At 37.1% G+C, this 26,042-nt stretch overlaps 1 protein-coding gene across 1 annotated transcript in view; it reads left to right on the top strand.

Moving 5' to 3' along the window:
- Window positions 1–26,042, top strand: part of cfap58 (cilia and flagella associated protein 58) — a 132,336-nt gene that overhangs the window by 30,032 nt on the left and 76,262 nt on the right. Inside the window, 2 exon segments of the mRNA XM_053477311.1 lie at window positions 8,552–8,713; window positions 14,229–14,375. Of these exon segments, the coding sequence (XP_053333286.1) occupies window positions 8,552–8,713; window positions 14,229–14,375 (309 nt within the window).

Raw genomic sequence — 26,042 nt, forward strand, 5'->3', positions numbered from 1 at the left:
TGTTAAAAGATCTATTACAGGTAATATGGTGTCAGTGCTTTAACTGGTTTTGTTGAGGAGGGTGATGGTTGATAGTCATTATCTTTGCTGAAGCAAAACCTAGCAGTTTTAAACTGTGTAAACACTGCAGTGATTGCTGGGTTGTTTTTGTAAGGCTAATGTAAAGTACTTGTATACAGTAGTTGCCCTATCAAATAGACAAAAACAGTCTATCCAAGTGCAATTACTATTACTATTACATGCAACTTATTTTGATTTACATTAATTGGAACCATCAATGTATAATTTGCAACATTTATAAAGAGTGTATACATATAAATGCACAAAAAAATGCATGCAAACACACACATACTGTTTCACCATGTGGAAATGACTGAAGATTACATTTCCCTGCACAGCATTGTCTTATGCCACAGTAAAGGCCATGACAGTTGGATAATGAATCAGACATAGGCATGATCAGTTACTTGTAAAAAGTCTTGCTGCAACAGATTGTCCTGGCATTATAAAGTCCTAATAGGTAATGCTAATGAATGTTAAATGTCTTACACCTCACCATGACTGCTCAGAGACTGCTTTTTTTCAGTGTTACTGTTTCGACAGTATTACAGAACCTTTATTGGAGCTTTCATGAATGACCTGAAGGGAAAAGAAAAAATAATAATAATAAACTGAGTTCATGGAACAAATTTCTACTTCATTTATTGCCTCATCCTTTTGCAGCATAAAAAGATGAAAACAAGAAATGAATGTTTAAAACATAAAAAGAGGTTAATATTAATGTGCTTATTTTAATATGTTATTTCTGAACAGTAACTATTCACAGGGGCTTGTATAATTAAACAGTCTTCAGCTTCTGCTTAATAATAAATGGATAAAGAAAAAAAATAGGATTTTTAACTGTCAACAAGTTTGTTTGTTTTTCTGTCATTTAATCTAATTCATCCCTGTCCCTATGCAAACATCTAGTTAAATATTTTAATGTAAAAAGCTACAAATAGCTAAAGGTTTTTATCAATAACCATAGAACGTGGCAGACCATCTGGTAAACTGTTTCTGAATTACAGCTAAGAATACCAAGGTGAATTTTTTTTTTATTTAATGAAAGTAACACAACACTCTACCAGCTGGAAAACAAACATTAAAATGTATTTACATAGTAAAAAAGAACATATTTTACCGGCTGGTAGAGTTTGCACAGCCCGGAAGCAAGCAGGTAGTTGATCAGATTAAAATGGATTTTTTTGCAAGGTTAAAAAAATAATGGTTATGCAACTGATTGTCCCAGGTACACATTATCAGTGATCATCTATAGAGGAACCGTAATGTATAGCAGCCAGTCAACAACAAGAAAATATTAATTTCTATCTTGTTGTAGTAACAATAAAAACAGACTTAAGCCAGTGTTCATTTGTTTTAAAACTGCTTCAAATATTTATCATTATTTGCTAAATTACACCATTACATTTTATCTTATTTAATTATCACAAAATTTGCAATTCCTTTTTTTTTTAACTGATCTTGAATCAACTTTTTTTATACAAAAGGACTTGTTTTTGAATAAAATAGGCACAATGTCTGTTTTATTTAGAGCAGTGGGAAATAATTACTGCCAAATGAATTCTGTTCCTACTCTGTCTGATCCTGTTGTTCGGTTGCCACAAAGGGTAATCTGATCTGCTTATTTGATTTGGCACACATTTTAAACTGAATGCCCTTCCTGATGCAACCCTCCTCATTTAATTCAGGCTTAGGACTGAGAGAGCCCTGATTTGTGCACCGCGTTTTCTGGGGTTCCCTCAAAGCCCAGTCTCGCCCCAGGTAGAGACAGGTGGAAACGTATACACTATAAAAAGGACATATAAAATTGAGTTGTCAGTCCTCAATCAAATTTCCAGATCACCTTTATCTATTAAAAAAGACAGATTTTTACAAATTCTTCTTCACTTTCTCAGCTCTTGCGTGGGAAACAAGCTCACCATCTGCAGTGTGCCTTTGTGTCATCGCCCAGAACAGACAGTAAACACTCCATAATCCCCCCTTTCTCCTTTTCCAATCTTTACAATACGACTTACAAGAGAAATCGTTCTGTACATTGTAGATACACTGTCAGCACTGTGTGTGTATGTGAGAGAGAGATAGAGACAGAGAGAGACTGAGACAGAGAGAGAGAGAGAATTTTACTCTTATAATCTTGCTGTTTCATTTTCTACGGCCATTCTAAACAGAACACCATAGAAATAGAAATACATTTAAACATTTAAACTAATGATATGTAAATGAAACCAGTTATTATTCATTTTGTGTGTTCAGATGCATAATCTAGAATTCAGCTAGGATGGCCTCCGAACACGTGTTTCCTCCGAACCGCATCTTTTGGAACTGCTTGCTCACGCACCGTTAGGGGCGGAGTAACACACTCGGAGGAAGGCGCTAGCCGATCCTTCCACGTGCGCGAGCTCACAGACGCCCCTGATTGGCTGATTAATGTGGGAGCGCTAAATGCCTCTCACCCCTTCCCTCTGAGAGAGCTCGGCCAATCAGCTCTCTCTAGGCCTCCGGCTGTGAGAGGTAACAGCATCACCCGGGGATCGAACCAGCGATCTCCGGATGATGGGGCGAGCACTTTACCACTGCGCCACTCGGAGGCCCCACAGAAACTTTTTTCTATATGACCAAACATTTGGTGACAAATGACCATCCCACCTATATGTGGCTCAAGGATGGCCACAAAGACAGAAGCCACGGAACACTTTTGGGATGATATGCAATGCTGTGCCCCAGGCATCCTTGTTGCAACATCAGTATCTGGCCTCAGTAATTCTTATGTGGCTGAATGAGCAAATCCCCACAGCCACACTCCGAAATCTAGTAAAGAGTGTTCCCCGCAAGACTGGAACGTATTATAACAGCAAAGTGTGACTCAGGAATGTGATGTTCAACAAGCATTTATGCCTAGTGCAGTCTGGAGTCTACATTCCTTTTGGTCTCGCAGCAGCTAAGAAAGGCAAGCGGTGATGTTTGAGTGGATAATGTCTGTACAGTACATCACAAAGGACTGTGCATTACAGTGACTTTGAAAAGGCTAAAAAAGATGTCTCACACATCATATGGCCGAATGTTTTGGACTACTTTTGGTCATCTGCATGTTTTGGAATTTTTTGCTGAAAGCTGGCAAACACATGCAAAGATATATTTCTCAATGTATGGACTCCTGTCTGGATCCAGATGGCACGCCATACAAAGTGTATGTTTCCTTTTAAAAAAAAAATTGTGATGTTTATCAATGACTTGCTAGTTTTGTGGTCTATTTAGAGATCGTTTCGTTTATTCTGGCCCGAGATTAAAGCTAAATTTAAAAGTTTCCCTATTTGACATAGTTCTCATGGCAACATCGTCAGCCAGCAAGCATTTGGTATTTAACGTCACGGAGTTCAAGGGTTGGCTAACAGATGTCCAGTCAAAATTAGCGAGTTACCTAACGGCTAACAGAATTGCACATGGAAAAACGAGACTTCACTGTCTTCTGTCAGTGTACATTATGTCCCCAATGCAGTGAGGATGTCACAGTGCAAATATGAAAAAAAAGGTCAGTTATCCATCTAGTGACCACACAATTTTGTGTCAAGATTTAGACTTCTTTTTGAATTCAGGCAGTGCCATTTCTCAGACTAGAATGCTGTGTATTTAGATTGTGTATATGAGTCGCATCTTTTGCTGTAGACAAAATGCTGCATGTGCATTGCCGGTCATGTGACAAGAGCCCACCAATCAGCTTCACTCTTTTTGCCATAATGGATCATCTGGTGAAATTCTTGGTGTTTTTTTCATGCTTGAAGAATGGAAAGCACCACAGCAGACACCAAGGAATCACAAGCTGGCAAAAAAAGGAGAAAGCAGAACAGCTTGCAGTTTCCACATGTTTTTAGACGTGAGAAGTAAATGTCCCCTTAGGCCATTCATTTTTTCTTTTCAAGTTCCACCAGAGGAAGCCCCCTTTTAGTGGATTAGACACGTCTTTTATACTTGCCGCCCAGAATACCTTTAATTGGCAAGTGACATCACCCAAAGATATTATACTGCCACCATGAGGCAGGGAGGAAAAAAAACAACAAAGGTCAGTTTAGTTAACAAAGGTCAGTTTAGTTAAGTGTTTTATTCGGTCACAACAACAACAAAAACAACAACAACAACAACAACACTTTGCTTATTTAGTTTAGTGAATTTTAGTGTAAATGCAATTGTTTAAGCTTTTTTCTGAACCACCTGTAAACTTTTTAATGTTGAAAGTTGGAGCTGTTTAGGTTCACAAGCAACAATTTGCAGGCAAACAGTGGCATTTTATTTGCACCAACTTTGCACAAATTTTTTTATCTTTCTGATTTTTGATCATTTGTTAAAGTTGCTTTAAGTGGTATTTTTTTCCCACTAGGTTTAAAAGTTTTTTGTCTCAAACTGCAGTAAACGCTAATGTACGTTGCTTGTAAGTTATAGACAAGTTTAATAAAAGTAGTTTACTTATCATTAATTGTTCTGGAATAGAAATCTTTTTTATTTATTGGCTGAGAACCCATGTGTTGGACCATGGATAAATGCTAATTGTGGATTCTGTATACTGTATATTACAGGATTATTGAAAAAATTTACAAGCAAGTCAAATGTAAAAGCCTCACATTTCTTTTCTGTCACTGTTAACATCATCATGTCTAATCAAAATATCTTGTAGCAGTGCTGCTCATTATTGTTTCTCCTTCTGTAAAACTCACTTTTTCTTCACTTTCACCACTTTGGAAGATATTGTAGTCATACCCTGGATAAAGGCAGATAATTGAGAGGATATGTTACTTCCTGCATACTGTAGGCAACAACATAGGGGTAACAAATTCAAACCCTCCTGCTTTTTAGCTCTTCTACAGGGAGTCTGCTAACCTTTCAGCTTGCTAATTTGCCACAGAACACCCAAGGGCTCACAGATCCAAGCCTGAAGTGTTGTAAAACCATTTCTTTTAGCTAATGAGGACGCCTCACTTCCAGTTTCCTCCCCTCTGAAACAAGCTTTTAAACATGTAGGACACATTTTACCAATGCCAAAAGAGAGCTGAAAAGGCAGACGTGATGGTCGATAAGTCAATAAGACTTGCAGCAGGCTTCAACAAAAAGCACTACAATTACTTTTTTAACTACCAACTTGTTCTGTAATTCTTTTAGAAAAAAAATAAAAGCCTGTGTAGAGGCTAAGGGGTCCGTTTCTGAGGAGGGTTTTTTGTCCCCCTCAGCAATAAAGTCATTAAGAAGAATTAACAGTTAGCAGAAGCGGCCATCCGACCCAGACCTCTTTTGCAATTTTTGAAATAACAGTTCTTCTAAATTTGACTTGCTCCAGGACTCAATTTTGTCTATTAAGTAATGACCTGACTTTATGACACTTCCCATTTATTTCAGAAAAATTGCTGGTAATAGCCTTCATGCAAAAGCCAGTCAAATAGCTTCAAACCCGATTCAACCATTTGGGAAACAGCAAAACCATAGTGAAATTTTAAACTCCAAGCCATTTACAAATAGCACTTTTTTATATATATATATATATATGTGCACGTTTTTACTAGTATAAGTTGATTTTGACTTGAAGCCTATTAGTAAGGCTAGAGATACCAGGTCTCAGACGCATGATGTGAACAAGACTTACCACTTACGTGCATTTAGTAAAAAAAAAAAAAAAAAAAGATGAAAGGTAGCACATAGTGATGGGTAAGCATTAATAAAAAAAATGTATAGGTAAATTAGTGTGTAAATATATGTATATAAAATCACAAGGGACCAAATCATATAATAACATATAATAATAATAATAATAATAATAATAATAATCATCATCATCATACGTGATTTTATGTGATTTTATATGAATAGATTTCATAATAATTAATTAGGGTGATACAGTATGGATAGTGTGATCATGAAGAAATCATGAAGAATAATGAAAATAATAATAAAAAAGCATGTAATTATTATTATCAATATTATTTATTTATTACTTAATTATTAATTATTATAATACTTTTTTATTATTATACTTTGTGCCAAATATGCAGGTGAATGCATGGATTTCTGCTGCCTCGTTTTATTTCTTTGCAGATATCTTAGCACAGTTTGGTGGCAGATCTGTTAGAGGTTAGACTGGGTGAGACGTGCTGCTTCCAGAGAATGAATTTCTCCTCTGAGTGGAGAATTGATGATGAATAGAGATTGGTAGCATCTGCCACTAATATGACAGCTAAATTGTGATAACTCTTTGATGGGAGGAAGATCAATTGCATTCAAACTGGTGTAATATGAAATAATGGCTATTATTCAGTTGGGGTTTGGACACTCGACACCGGACATGGCTGAAAAATATTAAACAGAGATTTGTTTTCGTCTGATGTCACCGACTTCGCACATTCTTTCTCCCACACACAGACACTCTCCCTCCCTCAGTCCCTCCCTCCCTCTCTGTCTCTCTCTTTCTCTTTCGCTCTCTCTCTTATTGCTCACTCTAGTATTTATGTCAGGGAATTATTTAAAGGGAGACAAGCTTTGATTCGCATTAGCAGATTAGTAGATTTAAATGGTCTAATTTTTATTCGACAAGTGCAAGTCCAGATTCCTAAACATACTACAGTATAAAGAGAAAACATTTATGTTAGAAGGGACAGTAATTTAAACTACATAAAGTAAATGTGGGTGATGTTACGACAGTGATGTAGTAAGTAAGGTAGGCAGACCATATGGCACTATCCTCAGCAGCAGTGAAGTAGGACATCAGGATGGATCAGGCGGGTCTGAAGAACAGAAAGGGGTCAGACTCAGGACTGCCATATGTAGCTTAACAGAAAAGAGTCAGATATATAGTATAATAAGGTAAGCTCATTGTTACATAATGAATAAGAATAACATACATTACATTTAGTTTGAATAGCGAGCAGGGACTTCAGCAAGACTAGCTGTGACAGCATTTCTAAAGGGGTCAGCATACCCAAATGAACACAGGAAGCAGAAATCAGTAAGCAGAAACTGGCGAGAGCCAGTCGATTGACGTACCACTTGTGGAATCAGGAATCTATAAAACAGAAGATGATAAACTGGGTAGTGAATCAGAATACACAGCTTAGCATGACTGTACAGAACACCATGGTGAGTGAGAGGACCTAAAAGATATACTGTAAATGGGATAAGCTGAGAGCATGCAGTTGTGTACTGTACAGGTGGAAGTCAGAAATTAGGTGAGCTACTCCGAGCCCCTACACAAAGAAAATATATTTCTTTTTTTATATATGAACTGTCAATGTATTAAATGATTAAGTGTTTTAATCTACTGGTAAATTGAGAAGATTTCGTAATGTTAATATTATATACCTACATACTAACTGATAATATAATCAAATATATTTTCACATACAATATAATACAATATAATAAAAATAAATAAGGAAGTGCTGCCCTTCATATATTGAGAAATATATTAATATATATTCGAATGTATATCTTAATGTATGTAATTTTATATAAATAAATATTTCATACTGATTAAATATATACTATATATTCCTATATATATATATATATATATATATATATATATATATATATATATATAAACAATATGCTTATATGTTAAAATAGTTTGAACAAAATAGGCTTTATAGGCATTATTTAGAGACCACAGATAAAGTAAAAGTGTTTGTATAATTTTTTAACATGCATAAAGTTTCAATAATGTTTCAACAGAACAATTATAAGTATAAATATAATGGTATCTGTTTTTATTGCATATTATATATATATATATATATATATATATATATATATATATATATGGTCATGGTCCATTCATACCGTGTACTGCAATATATTAATAAATATAAGCACTAGTTTTCTCCATATGGAAATGTTTTATTTATATACTTTATATACTTTTATTATATTTATATAATACAATTATTTTATAATATATTACATATATATTTATATATACAATACTGATAAGCATTTAAGGATTAAAACATTTTCTCAATCCCACTTTTTGTTAATAGAATTAATTCCTTTTTTTTCCCCTGGCTTTTCACATTTAAATCTGACCAGGCTCTCCGTGATTGGATTAGCCTGGGGTACCACAGCACTCTAATAAGGCAAATCCATGTAATTCGGTTCCAATTCAGATTTTAATTTGACATATAATGTCTTGCATTGACAGAGACAGTGCAGTGCAGGCAGAGCTGCTGAGGGGGATAATAATAACAACACCCATCTGATGTTTCAATCAGGCTCCAATGAAATAGTCTGGGCCTCTGACTGTCAAATAAGCGAACAGGTTTCTCCTGGATCTGTCAGGCACTACCGACATAAATCAACTCTGTTAAGGCCACGTGGCTCTCTCAGGGGCATGTAATGACAGTTTGAGGAAAGACGAATGGAAGGAATCATGATTAGAAGTGAAGGATGTCAATCTCATATTTCTGACATATCAGACACTGATCTTTTTCTCTTTCTGTTCCCGCATTTCTCGTCCAAGGTTTTATCGCATATGGAGGAACTGAAGGTGCGAGAGATGGAGATCTTTGAATACAAGAAGAAGATCGCAGAGGCAGAGACAAAGCTTAAGCAGCAACAGAATCTTTACGAGGCAGTCAGGGCTGAACGCAACAATTACAGCAAGAATCTGCTTGATACTCAGGTATACAGTATATACACATACAGATCTTTTATTTATTGTGCTGTTTTGCACTTTTACCTGTTTTACTTTATTACACTATTTATCATAGTCATGTTTGTCTTGTACTTGTTTTTTCACAGTTTGTCACAGAATCATATAAAATCATATAGTGACAGTATAATTTTTTTAAGTTAAGTATTTGTCATCTAAATTTGTTTATAGTACAGCAACAGAGCAGTACAAGGCAACACACCTCACCATAGTCAGGTGCACTTCTTTGTGGTTTTCAGATGGTGTGCCTAATAGTCCTTGAAACATCTGATATCTTTTGTCCACTTTTTCTGGCCACATGCTTTAAAAAGTATTTACAAATGCTGTCACTAAAGCATTCACGGAAACACTTTTTTAAAAACGAAATTATGCATTATGCATGCATAAACATGCACAATCTATGCTAAAGTTGTTAGTGGTCATTAAACACAGACTAACTAAATGATCTCTTATTTGTTGATCATCTATACCACTTTACCCTGGACAGGGTGCCAATCTATCACAGGACACATACTGTACATACACACTCGTTCACACACTAAGGAGAATTTGGAAACACCAGTCAGCCTAACCTGTATGTCTTTGGAGTGTTGGAGGAAACCAGAGTACCTGGAGGAAACCTATCAAGCACAGGGAGAACAGGTTAACTCTGTGCACGTTAGGTGCTCATGCATGTGCTAAATGCCTGCTTTGGCTTACAAGCAGGTTACATGGGGTTTAACATAAACACATAGCTATTCCTTATATCTTCATATTAATTTTAAGTAAATAAAATGATGTAGATTCAATTAATTTAAATGATGTAGATTAAATTAAAGTGGCACAGTGGCATAACAATTAGCACTGTCGCCTTGCAGGTTCTGGGTTTGATTCCTGCCTCGGGTCTCTGTGCATGGAGTCTGCATGTTTTCTCCATGCTTAATGGGTTTTCCTTTGAGTATCCCCTAGTCCAAAGAGCAGGTTTGGTTAATTGGTGTTTCCAAATTGCCGGTAGTGTGTGAATGAGCGTGTGTACGTGCTCTGTGATTGATTAGCACCTTGTCCTGGGTGTACCCCGTCCTCCGCGATCCTATGACCGCTTTATCTTATGTACAGGATTAAATTAACAATTAAGATTACATTAAAGAAATGAGAACAAACAACCGTAGCAGCAACCTCATTTCCCCTCTCGTTCATTCCAGCCAACAGGCTTCCAACATAACCAGTATACTAATCTCCAGCCTAATCATTTTTTATTGCCTGCGCCATTTTCTCACTGGTTATTCATTAAGTTAGATGTTTTATTTATGCTTGAAAGATTAATAGGTCACGTAAAAAAAAAAAAAAAAAAACATTTCCTTGAAACTGAAGCAACTGGACTAGACTGAAAATGAGAACCAAAAAAGTCATTCAGAAATCCTGGAGAAGTATTCCTCAAGACAAAAGAAAGAAAAGTATTTAAAAAAAAGCACAATTTTATTATTTTTAAACAGAATTATAAAACAAATTTGTTTCATAAATGTCATATGCTGTACGTATGTAATACAATATTAAAAGACACAGTAGAAGGCCCACACTTTTATTAAGAAATATAGATTATTAATATTAAAAAGAGATTCAAGGCAGGATACTGTATTTATCTAACACTAGTTAATCAGATGCATTTAATTAATGTAAACGTAATTTATCTGGCTAATACAAACTCAGCTGCCAGCAACTGATGCATCTTTTCAGCCTTTGATGTTTGTAGTGTAACATGATTTTTAACCGGTTATAACAAGTTCATTACATACTTACAGTAATTCAACTTCATATTTTATTTATTTATTTAAACTATCGAAACAGATTTGATATACCTTATTGATCTGTGTTTTGCTGTTGCAAAATTCTTCAGTGTATTAAACAAAAGCTAATAATCAACAAGAGAATACTTTATTCCCAAAACAGACTGGTTGGGCCCAATTTTCATAAACCATTCACCGTAGCTTTAGTTTGGTTTATATGCTGTGCATTTAGCGTGTATCCATGCAGGATGAAAGTGCATTACTGACTCGTGGGAAAAAAAGGCTCCTGCAGGTATGTAAGTTTGAAAGTCCTTACTTAACTTTCTCCTAATGAGTGACTCTCTCAGCAGCAGTCTTACTGAACTGCTGATTCTTTTGAGAGAGCTGAAGAGGAATCAGCAGCTGAGTTATACCGTGAGACGCCACAGGAAGAGATTTCTTTGCTGCGTTTTCAAAGGACAGTCCCTGCATTTTGTATTCCTTTTACTCTTCCACTTTCTTTTATTATAATACCTGAATTGCAAGGGTAAAAAATATACTCCTACGCTCCTGTCTAAAGTCCTGTCCTTGCCCTAGTTAAACACTGTAGTTGTCATCTGAAGCTACAGAAGAAAATGGGCTTTTTCCAGCTACTGTAGGTCTGTGTTTATAGTTGGTTGTGTGCTTTCGACTAAATACTGATACTGACACTTTGCTTTTAAGTGTGCGGGTTGTTTAATATTTATAACCTGTATGCTTCTGCTAGACTGTGTGCGTGCCTTGTCTTGTACCTACCCGAACGTAGGCACACACTAATGTTCAAATTTCATACTGTAAAAGAGCTTAAAAGTTTTGTCACATCTTTTATCATCATCCATCATCACTAGCAGTTCAATGTGCATATGGCATTTGTTTATTGCTTACTAGCTCAAGAGTGCGTAAATGTTGTCTATTTAGGCAGCTTTCTTCCAAATGCACAAGCAGTGACAGTAGTCTGTGCGTATTTCAGTGTAACAGTACTAGGAAGTGAATATCAATGATTGGACAGCACCGTGGTGCTGAATTCTTAAAATCTGATCAGTCGGAAGTTGTGGATTAATTTACATTTTCTTGCAATTCTAATGGCAGGTTTATAGTAATCTGATCTGATTATACCTATATGATTCATGTTAAATAGACACATTTTTATTATAACAGCTTAACACTTGTATGGTGGAAATTCCACATTGCTTATATTAAATTAAATAGCATATGTGTTGTTATGTAACAAAGAAAAACATATGGTTAGTGTTACATGCTATCTAGAAAAATATTTATTTAACATTTATGTTTATTATTGATTATTTTTCCTGCATATAGAACATTTAAACAACCCTGTTAAAATTTCAGGTTGTTAGTGTTAATAAAAAAAAAGAGAAGGTAATTAAGATAAATCTTTCAACCAGTAATGTGATATACTGTAGCAACCAAGAAATTCAAGTGAAGAACTCTTTCTTCAAGTTGTCACATTCAGGGAATAAAAGAAAAAAGAAAGAAAGTAAAAAAAAAAAAAAAACTTACAATAACCTGGTTCCAGAAGTATGCACACCCTTTTATAATAGGGCATGTGACTGTGTTTAGAATGAACTCAATTAACTCATGCAAATGTAATTATCATACTTGTGTCAATGAAGTGACTTTGATTAACCTCTAAATAAAGATCAGCTGTTTCTATAAGATTTCCTTGAAATTGTCTTGGTTTCATTCAACTACTGAAGCCAGAACTAAGAACGCATTAGATTTCATTGTTGAAAGGAAATAATCAAAAGAGGGGTGCAAAAGACTTTACAAAACATTAAATGTATCGAGAAACGCTGTGAATGCTTTCTTTACACTATTTCTGTTCTATGGCATATCATAAGGAATGGGCAAAGGAAACATCAAAGCCCAACCAAATGACCCCGACCATATGGTGTTATTGTTTGACGAGCCCAAGGTCAAATTGAAATAATATGTTTGGCTCAAAAACAAGACAACTTACTACTGACAGTAAACTAAAGCCCAGATGAATCATGGTGGTGGCGGCACCATCCAGCTGTTGGGCTCAAGTTTTGTATGTTGTGCATAGATCCTGCAGGCCTTTGCAGACAGTTGAATATGAAGAAAAATTGTCACCTTCCAGCACAACAATCACTCAGCTAGCAAATCCAAGTCAACTAAGGAATATCTTCAAATGGCCCCATCATTATAGCTTAGCTATAAAATCGTCTCGGAACCCTGGGGAATAACATAAAGAAGGCTGCACACAAGAGATCCCATTGCAATTTAATAGATTTGGAGCATTTTAGCAAGCATAAATGGCCTAATCAAAATGCTTTAAGCTGGGAGACGCTTACCTTAAATGACTGAGTGCTGCATTACAAGCAAATGGTGCTTTAATAAAGTCTTATTTAAATGTTTGTGCAAACAACAACCAAGTTATTGTAGGTATTATCCTTGCCTCTTTTCTATTTGTTTTTCCATTGAATTTTGTTGGTTGCGACAATCACTTTATTCTTGAAAATCCTTTTTAACATCATAAAACAACCTGCAATTTTAACAGGGACATGTAGACCTTTTGTATCCACTGCATATCAACATGCCATGACATTGTATTCTTTTTTTTTTAACAGCATGGTCACAGAAAATAGAATAAGCCTACAGTATTTTTTATTTTATATTTTTTTTATGAATTAAAAATGAACAGTCTTAGTAAACTTACGTAATAGGTCTTGTTCCCTGGCAGCCAAAGAAAACACATTTCAACATGCGAACGCTGCTACAACACAAATTAGAGAACAGAATGGTATGATGCATAAATCCTGCAACATACATAGGCAGCAGTGCAAATTTGGAAATGTAAAGAACACAGGCCAATGGCCAGAAAATAAAAAAAACCCTTTTTTAGCTCTAGTTCACTTTGAAAAATGTTTGTTTATGCAGTCCTATTTTCTGCACGAGCCAAGATCAGGGTGATTGATGATATAAGCAGAAAGTAGTCATTTTCTTTAATCGCATATCTTTTGTTAGGGAATCTTCATCATCTATATAATCTGACATGGAGAACAGACATTATCAAACAATCTGTTATAGGATTCAACTGAGATTTTATTAGGATCATCTCCCATACTGTGGCAGGTAATAATCCTAAAAGACTGCGGAAACTCGCAGAGAAAACCCGCTCAAGGGGACAAGTGAAGCCGAACTGAAATCTACAGCCTTCTACAGACAATTGTTTTTTTCCTTTATTCTGTGTGGGGATATGTGGTAGTGTGTAAGCACATACTGTATACTCGACCATGATTCGATCTGTTTCATAATGTAATTTGTGTGTATTTGTTCATAGAGTTGGTTGTACTTGTGTTTTGGTTGTCCTTCTGTTTATGTGTTAGGATATGTCTTTCTTTTTTTGTTGGTCAGCTTTGTATGTGGCACAGTGGCATAGTGAGTCGAGGGTTCGAGTCCCACCTGGGATCTACAGTTTGTACTTGGAGTTTGCAGGTTCTCCCTTGGTACTCTGGTTTCCTCCCACAGTCTAAAGACAAGCAAATTAGGTTGACTGGCGTTCCCAAACTTCCTGTAGGTGTATGTGTGTCTTACGATGATGTGGCACCCTGTATAGGATGTTCTCTGCCTTGTCTCCTAGGATATACACTAGGCTAGCGCAATACAGGATAAAAGGATGAATCTTATCTGTGTGTGTGTATGTATGTGTGTGTATACAGCATGACATCACAGATATGAAGCGCAAGATGAAGTCCATGAGCCAAGAGACCGGTCAGCTCACAGAAGAGATCAAGAGCAAGGAGGCAGCACTGGTCAAAGAGCATCTCGAGTTCCAGCGCATAGAGAAAGAAAAGGAAGGTCTTAAGGTACAATATCACCCCTAATCCTCTTTACTTTAAGTAAAATAAACACGGAAAATCCTTCACCTTGTTCTGTTTGGCTTTTCTATTTACTCTCGTCAAAGCGTTAACTTTTCTGTCTGTCTTTATTTTTTGTTCTTTACTCCTGCAAGTCACACACTGGCCCTGTCTATCTTCTTGACTTGGCACCATCTAGCAATCACTCATGGTACATTTGGGTTTTTTTTTTTTTTTTTACCTTTTCTAAGAGCTGTTCCATTTTTTTTTCTGTAGTGCACTTTAGAGGCCATTATAACAGCTGAGCGCAATATATCACTTCATGCTGGTCTGTTCTTTTAAATCCAACTCTTTCAGCTAATCAAATGTGTTTTTTCTTCTCCCTTAGACTGATCTGTGTTATATATATATGTATGTATTTCTTTTATTCTTTATCCTTGTAGACAAAAGGGTTCATATACTTTCATTTCAGGGTTAAAAAAAACATCTCGAATCAGGTGCTCTCATGCTGTTGTGTTCTTTAGGCTACAGTAGGACAAACAGAACACTGATCTTAGATCAGAACTTATCAATATGTGATGTAAAGTAGAGCTTAGCGTAAGTTTTCATATGGGTTATATATATTTTTACATCCATGAAATTGAATCATGGATTGAAAAGAAAAGTTTAATTCATCATTCATCATTTTATTAGTTTTCATATATCTTATATCTCTGTTAAATAGCATAGTTTACATTTAAAGGCTTTCAATATCAACTTGAGAAAGAACGATAGAAGAGAAAGAAAGCAAGTATCATATTAATGGAAGTAAAAGAAAGAAAAAAGCCATACAAAGAAGCACTTGATAGTTTTTCACCAGACAGACATATTGAAACATCGAAAGAGGCGCTTTCGGTACCTGTGACTTTCCAATTCAACAGCTGACACGGAAGGCTAAATGAATATGCATGGGCCCTTCTTTTCAGAGTCCTTATGAACAGTTTCAATAATTCATCTCCATGTCCATGGTATTGATGCACTGCTGGAAGTGGAAGGTAGGTCAGCCTTGATGAAGACTCCTGACTTCAAGCGCACTCCAACATTATTAGTCTCTATTATATCATCCAGTAATATAATTCAATACTATTATTAATCTTGATATACACAGATTTAACAAACTTGTACTTAATGGAACAGGAGCTATAGAGGACATCGAGGTCAACAGGTGTAACACTGTATTCCTGTACTTTGAAGTATAGAGTATAGCGTCTTTAAAAAAGTTCTGTCATCATTATAATTTTTGGCTGAGGGGAATGTTTTTCCATTATACCCTTTGTAGTTGTTAGCATTGTGGTATTATAAGTCCTCATAGCCACGTCTTTCAATTTGGCGGCCGTTTTGGCAATGCTCCCAGGCCATTATTTCAAGCCATACAGTACAGACCTAGGGTTTCTATCTACTCAAATCGAAAGAGAGAGCAATAAAGTTTAACATTACAGCTTAGCTGATACTTTAAAAATGGCTTTGATTTAAAAAATATATATTTTAACCATATTTCCTTCCAATTTGGTGGTTTGCCAATTCCCACCCACTAACTAGTTCTCATATATAACATCAGTCAGCGTCAAGGCTAGCGCATTTCCAAGTCACTAGACACTAGAAGATTCTTTTTTGGTTAAGCTACTGTATATCACAAAGCAGTTGAACACACGCTGGGAAAAATGTACTTTTAAGCATGCATGTTGCTTTTATCGAAAAAAAAAGGGAGAAAGTAATGGCACCCCTCCCATCTAGAAAACACTGCGACTTTTGCTTCTTGGACTCCAGGCCCACACATACTCTACTGTAGCCAATTCATTGTTTGGGATTTAATCTCACAATCTTTCTACCACAAAGATCTTCTTTTGTACCACAAATATTATTTCTTCTTTTAGCTACTAGTCTGTATGTGCATAACTCCATATCTCCATAGTGGCTCCTAAACCCCATGTACTGTAGCACCACATTACTTAGTTGTGTCTACATTTGCATTTAGATTAGTTACATATCAAGCTAAAAAGTATTCCCTAAATGTCTAGCTATCATGGCTTTTTATTTATTTTCATCACAAGGTAAATGATGGCAAATGATGTATTAGCTAATTCAATAAGCAAAATGCTGATGGACCATAGACTATGCCTTATGGAATACAGAACTCCCTGAGAATGCAAGTTGCTTATTTATATTAAAATAACCCCTCTTAAATATCATCTGGATTCTCTTTAAGAAAAATTGAGTTGACAGTATACGAGTTATGCATGAAATTTGGCTGCTGTTTTTGGCATGGACACAAAACTAAAGGATAATGTCTCAGGTATAAGGGCTTTTGTAGCATTAGTCAAAAACCAGCAAGGACTCTTTACTTAGCAGATAGTGGTGCTTTAGTAAAATCTTGCAGACTATAGTCTTGTGTTAAATATTTTATAGCTTCCAACAAATGAATGTCGCCCTTTTAAACTCTTATGTGATTCACTCTGCTGATTCAGATCGCAATTTAAATTTTCACACGTTAATTAAAAAAAAAAAATCCTGTTTTTATGGTTTCTTTTTAGTGCTTTTGTCTTCTGCTGTGGTCATTACATGATGTCTTCTGCAACTACAGTAAATTGCATTGCGAGAGAACACACTGACTTATCCAGCTATGACAATTGGTGGCACCAACTGCTTTCAATTGATGTAAAGCCACACTGAGTCCATAATCCACTATGAGGTTTTAGTTTTGTCGAATGCTCTACAACTGGTATCAAAGCTTCTATACATATGTAGTTGATTAAATTGGAGACCACATTGTCCTTGTAACTACATTTTAGAGAAAATGACGATCTTCTTGTTTTGTAATACACTTTGTCCATCTGGCAACAAGCATTCGTATTTCATCATTAAAAAATGTTTTAAGCTGAGCTGCGAGCCACGAATGCACCGCTGTCTTCATTTCTTTATCAGAAGTAAATCTTCATCCTCTAATGACTGCATTCAGGAACCAAACAGGTGGAATTGCACACAAGTAAACACAAAATGCAGTTTTTAAATGATGGTTTTTATTATTTAGGGAGAAAAAAAATCCAAATCTACATGGCCCTGTGTGAAAAAGTAATTGCCCCCTGAACCTAATAACTGGTTGGGCCACCCTTAGCAGCAATAACTGCAATCAAGCGTTTGCGATTACTTGCAACGAGTCTTTTACAGCGCTCTGGAGGAATTTTGGCCCACTCATCTTTGCAGAATTGTTGTAATTCAGCTTTATTTGAGGGTTTTCTAGCATGAACCGCCTTTTTAAGGTCATGCCACAACATCTCAATATGATTCAGGTCAGGACTTTGACTAGGCCACTCCAAAGTCTTCATTTTGTTTTTCTTCAGCCATTCAGAGGTGGATTTGCTGGTGTGTTTTGGGTGATTGTCCTGCTGCAGCACCCAAGATCGCTTCAGCTTGAGTTGACGAACAGATGGCCGGACATTCTCCTTCAGGATTTTTTGGTAAACAGTAGAATTCATGGTTCCATCCATCAAAGCAAGCCTTCCAGGTCCTGAAGCAGCAAAACAACCCCAGACCATCACACTACCACCACCATATTTTACTGTTGGTATGATGTTCTTTTTCTTAAATGCTGTGTTACTTTTACGCCAGATGTAACGGGACACGCACTTCCTCGTCGGTCCACAAGGTATTTTCCCAAAAGTCTTGGCAATTATTGAGATGTTTTTTAGCAAAATTGAGACGAGCCTTAATGTTCTTTTTGCTTAAAAGTGGTTTGCGCCTTGAAAATCTGCCGTGCAGGCCGTTTTGCCCAGTCTCTTTCTTATGGTGGAGTCGTGAACACTGACCTTAATTGAGGCAAGTGAGGCCTGCAGTTCTTTAGATGTTGTCCTGGGGTCTTTTGTGGCCTCTCGGATGAGTTGTCTCTGCGCTCTTGGGGTAATTTTGGTCGGCCGGCCACTCCTGGGAAGGTTCACCACTGTTCCATGTTTTTGCCATTTGTGGATAATGGCTCTCACTGTGGTTCGCTGGAGTCCCAAAGCTTTAGAAATGGCTTTATAACCTTTACCAGACTGATAGAGCTCAATTACTTTTGTTCTCATTTGTTCCTGAATTTCTTTGGATCTTGGCATGATGTCTAGCTTTTGAGGTGCTTTTGGTCTACTTCTCTGTGTCAGGTAGCTCCTATTTAAGTGATTTCTTGATTGAAACAGGTGTGGCAGTAATCAGGCCTGGGGGTAACTACATAAATTGAACTCAGGTGTGATAAACCACAGATAAGTTATTTTTTAACAAGGGGGGCAATTACTTTTTCACACAGGGCCATGTAGGTTTGGATTTTTTTTCTCCCTAAATAATAAAAACCATCATTTAAAAGCTGCATTTTGTGTTCAATTATGTTATCTTTGACTAATAGTTAAATGTGTTTGATGATCAGAAACATTTTGTGTGACAAACATGCAAAAGAATAAGAAATCAGGATGGGGGCAAATAGTTTTTCACACCACTGTAGTAGAAAGGGGTAAATTAATGTTTGTTCTGTGAGCCTGCGAAACACATACTAGCACAAACTGAGGCTGGGAGACCTGAACAGACGGCTGGGGCGGAGACGTCAGAATGCTCTTCTGCTTTAGATCAGGCACAGGTCTAATATTCATGGTTATGTTGCTTTAGCAATATGATAGTGGGTATGAAATACATTTCTGACACAGTTTAGAGTAACTATGTCTTCTGGTTTGATACTTTGATTTGCACTATTTATGATGGACAACCTAATCACAAGGATAACACTTTTCTTCGAGGTCCGTCTACGCCAAGCTTTTGATTATTTTGTGATATACTTCATGGGTGCCTCAGCAGATAATAGGGTGAATCAGCAGCTATCCTTTTCACTCGTTCCCAATTAGAGCAGATCTCTGTAATGATTACATGGACCTGCCTACTCTCAAAAGGAGTATCAGGCATCACTGGGCACCTGTCCAAGCCAAGCAGCTTACCCTGCATGCCTCAGGAATTACTTCTTGTTGTGTGATTGCAACTGCACTTGCACATACTGTACTGTATAACTGTGGAGGAAAAAAAAAAAAAAAACTAATTAGAACAGAAATCTGGGGAGAGACTAAGATGAAAGACAGATAGCAATGAGAGGACGGAGGAAGGTAGAATTAACTCTGTTGTTTTGCTGATGCTTAGTTCTTGTCCTGATTTCTCAACTAATGGACATTACTGTACTGTACATCCCCCAAGTGGCGCAGTGGTAAAGTGCTCGCCCTATCTTCGCTGATAGTTGGTTTGATCCACGGGTGATGCTGTAACATCTCGGAGCCAAGGGCTTAGAGAGAACAGATTGGCCGTGCTCTCTCAGAGGGAGGCATGAGAGGCATTTAGTGCACTGACATTATTTACTGTTCTACGGCCAATCAGGGGTGTTTCTGAACTCGAGGAAGTGGATGGAGTAGATAGCACTGTCCTCCGAGTGTGTAACGCCGCCCTCCACAAGAGTGTGAGCGATCAGTTCGTAAAGATGCGGTCGGTTGGCATCATGTGGTTCGGAGAAAACACGTGATAGTCTTTAGCCCTCCCTATTGAGAGATTGTAGTAGGCTTAATTTGGAGCCCCCTAGTGATGGGGGGAAATAGGACACGACTAAATTAGGGAGAAAATCTGGAAAAAAAATAATAATAATGAGACAATTCAATAAGATTATGCCTGAATATCTAATTAAAATAGAAAGTTCCTACAAATAATAAATTCATATTATATATTTCCTTCTTATACACAATTCTTACCTTTGTTTAACAAATTGCTAAGTGTTTTATCTTTGATTGATGCAGCTGCTTTGAAAGTTAGAATGTTTAGTGTGTATCTTTTTTTCTTGCTTTAATGTCTTTTCCTTTTCTTTTTCTTTTATTTCTGCTTAATTCCACATGTTCTTCATCCTGTCGGAATTGTAATTGTTATGGGATATAAGATGGTTCTGATATCGCTTTGATAATTGAATCACAAGTTCCTCCGCAATTTAAAAAGCATTATCAGAGGCGCCCTGGCCATTACGAAGGGCGCTGGTGTCATTAGCCCCCATATAACTCTCTATATAGCCTCCATGACTATAATATAATTAAAAATAGTAAACAAGACAGCAGACCCAAACAAGACGTTGATGCCATTGATTGCTTGACATGTGGCGCACAATAAAATTGGCTGGATTAATTACCGCGGCACATTGTTACGACTGCACGCTCAGTAACTGCATCAAGGCAGAACAGCTTGTTATGCCAATCACGTAATGGGAAATCTGCTTGACAAGAACTGAGAAAATGGACCAGGCTGAACAGGAGAGCAGGAGAACAGGTAATAAGGGCAAGGACAAATAAGCATTGTTCATGTTGTAGAACACAGCTTATTAATAGTATATGTACTACAATTCATCTTTTGTCAGTCAGCCTTTCGTTTTGTCTCCCCTTCAAAGTCTGTAGGCATTTTAGCTCTGAAATTCTTGTTTCTTTTTACACAAACCCACTTTTGCTATCATCAGCAGATTTTTTTTTCTTCCTGCCTTAGGTACTGAAAGATATTCGGTCTAAATTAAGAATGTCAGCCTCGTTGTAAAATGACTGCTAACTGCGCCTATACAAATTAATCATAAATTTCGTGGTGGACGCACCGAATAGACTAATCTAAAATGGGTTAATTGTTCCTATGCATGTGTTCTGCAGCAATACATAACGTACTGTAGATACACAGTAGGCTAGATTTATATTATGGGACCCAGTGTGTTTCAGGAAAAACATTTCCCACACCGTTATACCACCCCCAACCTTTCAAACATGGCAAGTTTGGTCCACAGAATTTGCTGTCCAAAATTCTGACCCACAAATTGACCTGCCAATGTTTTTCAGTTCATACTGTGCCCACTGTAGCCCCAAGTTCTTGGCATAGAGTGGAACCAGTTTCGTTGATGTAGAGTTCATTGTGTTATGCATTCTTTTTCTGCATGCTCATTATCGTTATAAAGACCGGCTATTTAACTTTCTATTATGACACCCTGGATGTTCTAGAGATGCTGTGAGTGAAAATCCCAAGATACCAGCAACAAGCAATACCGATTGGTACCAACAACCATTTAAAAATCAAATTGATTGGAAGTTTTTTTTTACCCCGCCCAGTCTGATCTTTGAAGTTAACATTAACCAAAGGTCTTTTCTGCCCAATGTTTTTTACTGGTGGCACGAGGGTAAAGTGGTTAGCACTGATGCCTTGCACCTCCAGGGTGGATTGCCAGGGTGTAGCCCGCATTGTGCCCGTCTCGTGGGATAGGCTCCATGCCCCCGGCGACCCTTAATACAGGATAAAGTGGTATAGGTGATGAGTGAGTGAGTGAGCGAGCAAGTGCACTACCACCATATGACTGACTGATTGCATAATACCATGAATGCGCAGGCCTAGAGGTGTTCCTAATAAAGCGTCTGGTAACTCTATTATACTGTAGGTCATACTGTAGCAAGCTCTGTGTTACTGTAGCAAGCTCTGTAATACACAGTAATGTCATTTAATAGGTGTGTGGGAGGTCTAAAAATGATTTGTGATGAATATGAAAACTTTTTCTTTTTAGTCATCAGTAACAGCACATTTTGAACTCCATATCTATATCTAGTTCCATTGCCTGTTTTTTTTAAAGCAAGTCCAAGCTTTTAGCAGTCGAAGGCCTTTCATTTCATCTTAATGCATCCCTTCATTTTTAACTGTTAGAAACTCGTTAAAAAAAAGGGTCGTGCGCGTTGCTGAGGAGTTGTCGGATTGATTATTCAGCACATTCTCTTTAGCCATCTAAATCTTGCTCCCTACGAAGGCAGTAAGCACAGAGATGCCATTTAGCCATTTGCTCATCAAATCATAATCCATCAAATTTAGTGCTATTGTGATGAGTTGCGGATGAGTAACCCATACTCTGGAACTTCACAAGATGAAAATCATTCAAGAATATCAATCATTATACATGTCTATGAATTAAATTCACAAGTCGGAACAAACCAGAGATTTTCACCCTGAACACACTATCAACACCAGAATCAGCTCATCAGCTTCTTATTAAGCGCCTTCGATAGATTTGCTTGTTTTGGCAGCAGGAGAATCAGTTCCCTACAGGAATAAAGCATTCATGATGCAGATACAGTAGAACCTGCTACATTTCAAGTTTAATTGGTCTTAAGAGAGTGAGTTACTGTTGCCTCAATTTTAAGTAGTACTATTTAAAGGACTTTGGGGGAACATGATGATGCAGGGGGGAGGAAAAAAAAGAAAAGCATCAGGTGTCGATATTTTATGTATGATTTTTGCCCTAAGAAGGTCACAACGTCGGAGGAAGGTGATTTGCACCTCTGCAACTCCTGTCCTATTAATTTGTCAGCTATAGTCTGCAAGCCACCCCTAGTGTTTAGCAACTGTCAGCGGTATTACACCTCTGACAGCAAGTCAATAGCAGCCTTTAGTGTAATTTCCTGTCTGCCTCTAAGCTGTAATGTCAAAATGCATCATCTTTCGGAGAGTGTGACTATTCTAATAATTCGCTTGTTTGCTAAACTACAGTGGCTTGGTCAGTTGTGAAAAGTTGTGGTAACGCCATACAATACGATCATGACTCTCTCTCTCGCTGTGGCTCTACGGTTATTCCAAAGACCAGTGTGAGTGTAAAATTTGATAGTTAGTTAAAGGTTAAGTGCTTACATATTCAACTGATACTACAGTATGCCTCAAATGCGTGTGTCTCTAAAGGTTAAATGATAATCAGTGGTGGAGATGCCACTTCACAATGATACCTGGCAAAGCTCAATAAATCAATAGTTATTTATTAAAGTAGCCAGCCAGCCTGCAAGCTACAAGAAACAATAGCTAACTAGCTAAGCTTCTTTTGTTGTTTTTCCATTTTGCAAAATTAAACAACAACAACAACAACAAAAGAATTACAGTACATGCTTTGCACAACCATAACAGTTTATTAAGATTAGGACAATAATCATCATAACACGACAAATGCAGCAAATCTATTATGGTTTATACTATGGTAAAATCAGAGACGTACATGTATTGTAATATGGTACACCATGTTCTGTAGTATAGTACTATGGAACACCAAAGTATTGGGGTACAGACCATAGTACTACCACAGTACACACAGAAATGACACAGAACCTACTCATCTATGGTTTTCGCCACAGTATTGGGGTACAGGCCATAGTACTACCACGTTACACAATGAAGTGCCAGAGCACTTATCCACATAGTGCCTCCATGGTAATGTCTGAATACCATTGTAACACTATAGCATATTACGGTTTTCTATTTCTTTATTTATATTGGTTGATGCTAGGTTTTAGGCTAAACCATACCTGAAAACAGTTATTTTGAAAATGAATTTTAACTGAATTTATTCAACAGGAGACCCTCACCAATGAATATCTTACTAACTCCCATACTACTAAAATTATACAGTAGGTAGGCTAGTCGCCTTGCTTCTTATAGATAACGTGTCCCTAATGCTAGTGAGGTTATTCCCAGTGCCTATCAGTATTATCTCAAAGTTTCTAACAATTTGGCTTAAAAGACAGGACTTTAGAAAAATCTTATTGATAGCCCAAAGATGACATTAATATGACTTTTTTAAAGATTTTATCATTGTTATCTCAAGCATCCGAAGATGCGTCTGGCAATACAGAAGACAGGGGGTTGGTTGCAAGTTTGTTGATGCAAATGGCAAAGCTGATAAATTCAAAAGGGCAGGTAGGCTAGGATATGCAAAACCTGAAAATCAAACTGGTTCAAATCCAGGCTCAGACGCACTTAAAAAGCAAAAGCTTCATCACACCTGTAATGAATGACTAATAGCAATATCTTGCTAGGAGCGGATGTTTGCAGCGTGTATTTTTTTAGGTAACCAGTAATTGGGAACAAGTGTGTATAATTACGAGGCTTTAGAATGACTCATGAGACAGACCAAGTGCTTGTAGTTTAATATTTAATGGATGATTTTGCGAATTCTTTTCATATATTGATAAAGGTCTGTTAGCATATGCCTACTGAAAAAAAGTATGTTGTGCTTAAAGTAAGTTTACATTTTGAAAAGATGACACCAGACAACCAGACAAAAATTTTATATATATATATATATATATATATATATATATATATATATATATATAATTTATTTATTTATTTATTTATTTATTTATTATTTTTTGTAAGTCTCTAGTTTCATGCTTACTTCTGCCTCACATTTCTGGTTTTCTGATATTGTTGCCCATGTTTCTTATGTGGTGAATTTAGAGATACCTTTTAAGTTACCATAGACTGCTGTTCGACCAGGTTTACCATTCTTATCTGACCTCTCTAACCGACAAGATTAGAATTATTATTCAATTTATTAGACTATTGTTTAGACTATTACAGGTACACTACTAAGCCATAACATTATGACCACCCACCTAATATTGAGTAGGTCGCCCTTTTGCTACCATAACATTAATGACTTGTGTGTTCTGGCACCTTTGTATTGGATCCAGCATCAACCTTTTCATCAATTTGAGCTACAGTAGCTCTTCTGCTGGATATGAACTACACATGCCAGCCTTACCTCCCCATGTGCATCAGTGAGCCTTGGCCACCCATGACCCTGTTGCTGGTTCACCTGTTTTACTTCCTTGGATCACTTTTGGTATGTCCTGACCACTGCAGCCTGGGAACGTCCAACATCACAATGGAGGGTGAGATACAGTATATTAGGCAGGAAGGGAACCTTTTTCCCTGAAGTTGATGTGTTTAAAGCAGAAAACAATGGCCAAGCGTAAGGATTTGAGTGACTTTGTCAAAAGCAAAGTGATGGCTAGAAGGCTGCACGTCAGTGGTCAGGACATACCAAAAGTGATTCAAGGAAGGAAAACTGTTGACTGGTTCATGGGTGCACTGATGCACATGTAGCTGGGGGTTAATGGTGAATGCTGGCCAGTGTAGTCCCGTTTCAATAGAAGCTCCAGTGTAGATCAACTTAATGAAAAGAATAATGCTAAATGTGATTAAAAACGTCAATGGCAGATGGTGGCAAATGGGGGAACTACTCTATATTAAGCAGTTATGGCTGAAACTCTAAAAACTGTTGTACATAAAAACATTCTGACGTTGGATATGAACATTACCTGATGTTCTTGACCTGTATCTGAACCATTTAATTATTTCCTATAATAAAAGTGAAAAAGCAAACAAACTCTTTTCCAAGTGACCAGTGGGTATATATACAGTATATATATATAATATTTTCCACCTTTAGCCTTGCTTCTGTAAACTTACTGTGGCCTCTCAGTGCTTTGCTCATTGCAAACCTTCAACCAGCGTGTGGGCCTGATCTTCCCTACGGCCCTGTCTGGTTAGCCTCCAATTAGGGCACTTCATAAGACTGTATTATCATTCTAATGAATAGTCTACACTTTCCAGTCATCTGGGAACACAGAGATGTGTAATAGGAGGAGAAGAGCTGCCCTTAGTCCGGGTCAGGTCCGGCTGATTGCTATGCAAAGAGTGCAAGGTGGACTGTGCAAAGGCTTGGCCTGGACGTCACTTCTTCTGAAATCTCAATACATCATTCAGCTAGTAGCTAAAAAGGTTTAGCCCTGTGTGGGAGGAATCAAAACTTCA

Source organism: Clarias gariepinus, chromosome 18, assembly GCF_024256425.1.
Source record: "Clarias gariepinus isolate MV-2021 ecotype Netherlands chromosome 18, CGAR_prim_01v2, whole genome shotgun sequence".
NCBI classification, from domain to species: domain Eukaryota; kingdom Metazoa; phylum Chordata; class Actinopteri; order Siluriformes; family Clariidae; genus Clarias; species Clarias gariepinus.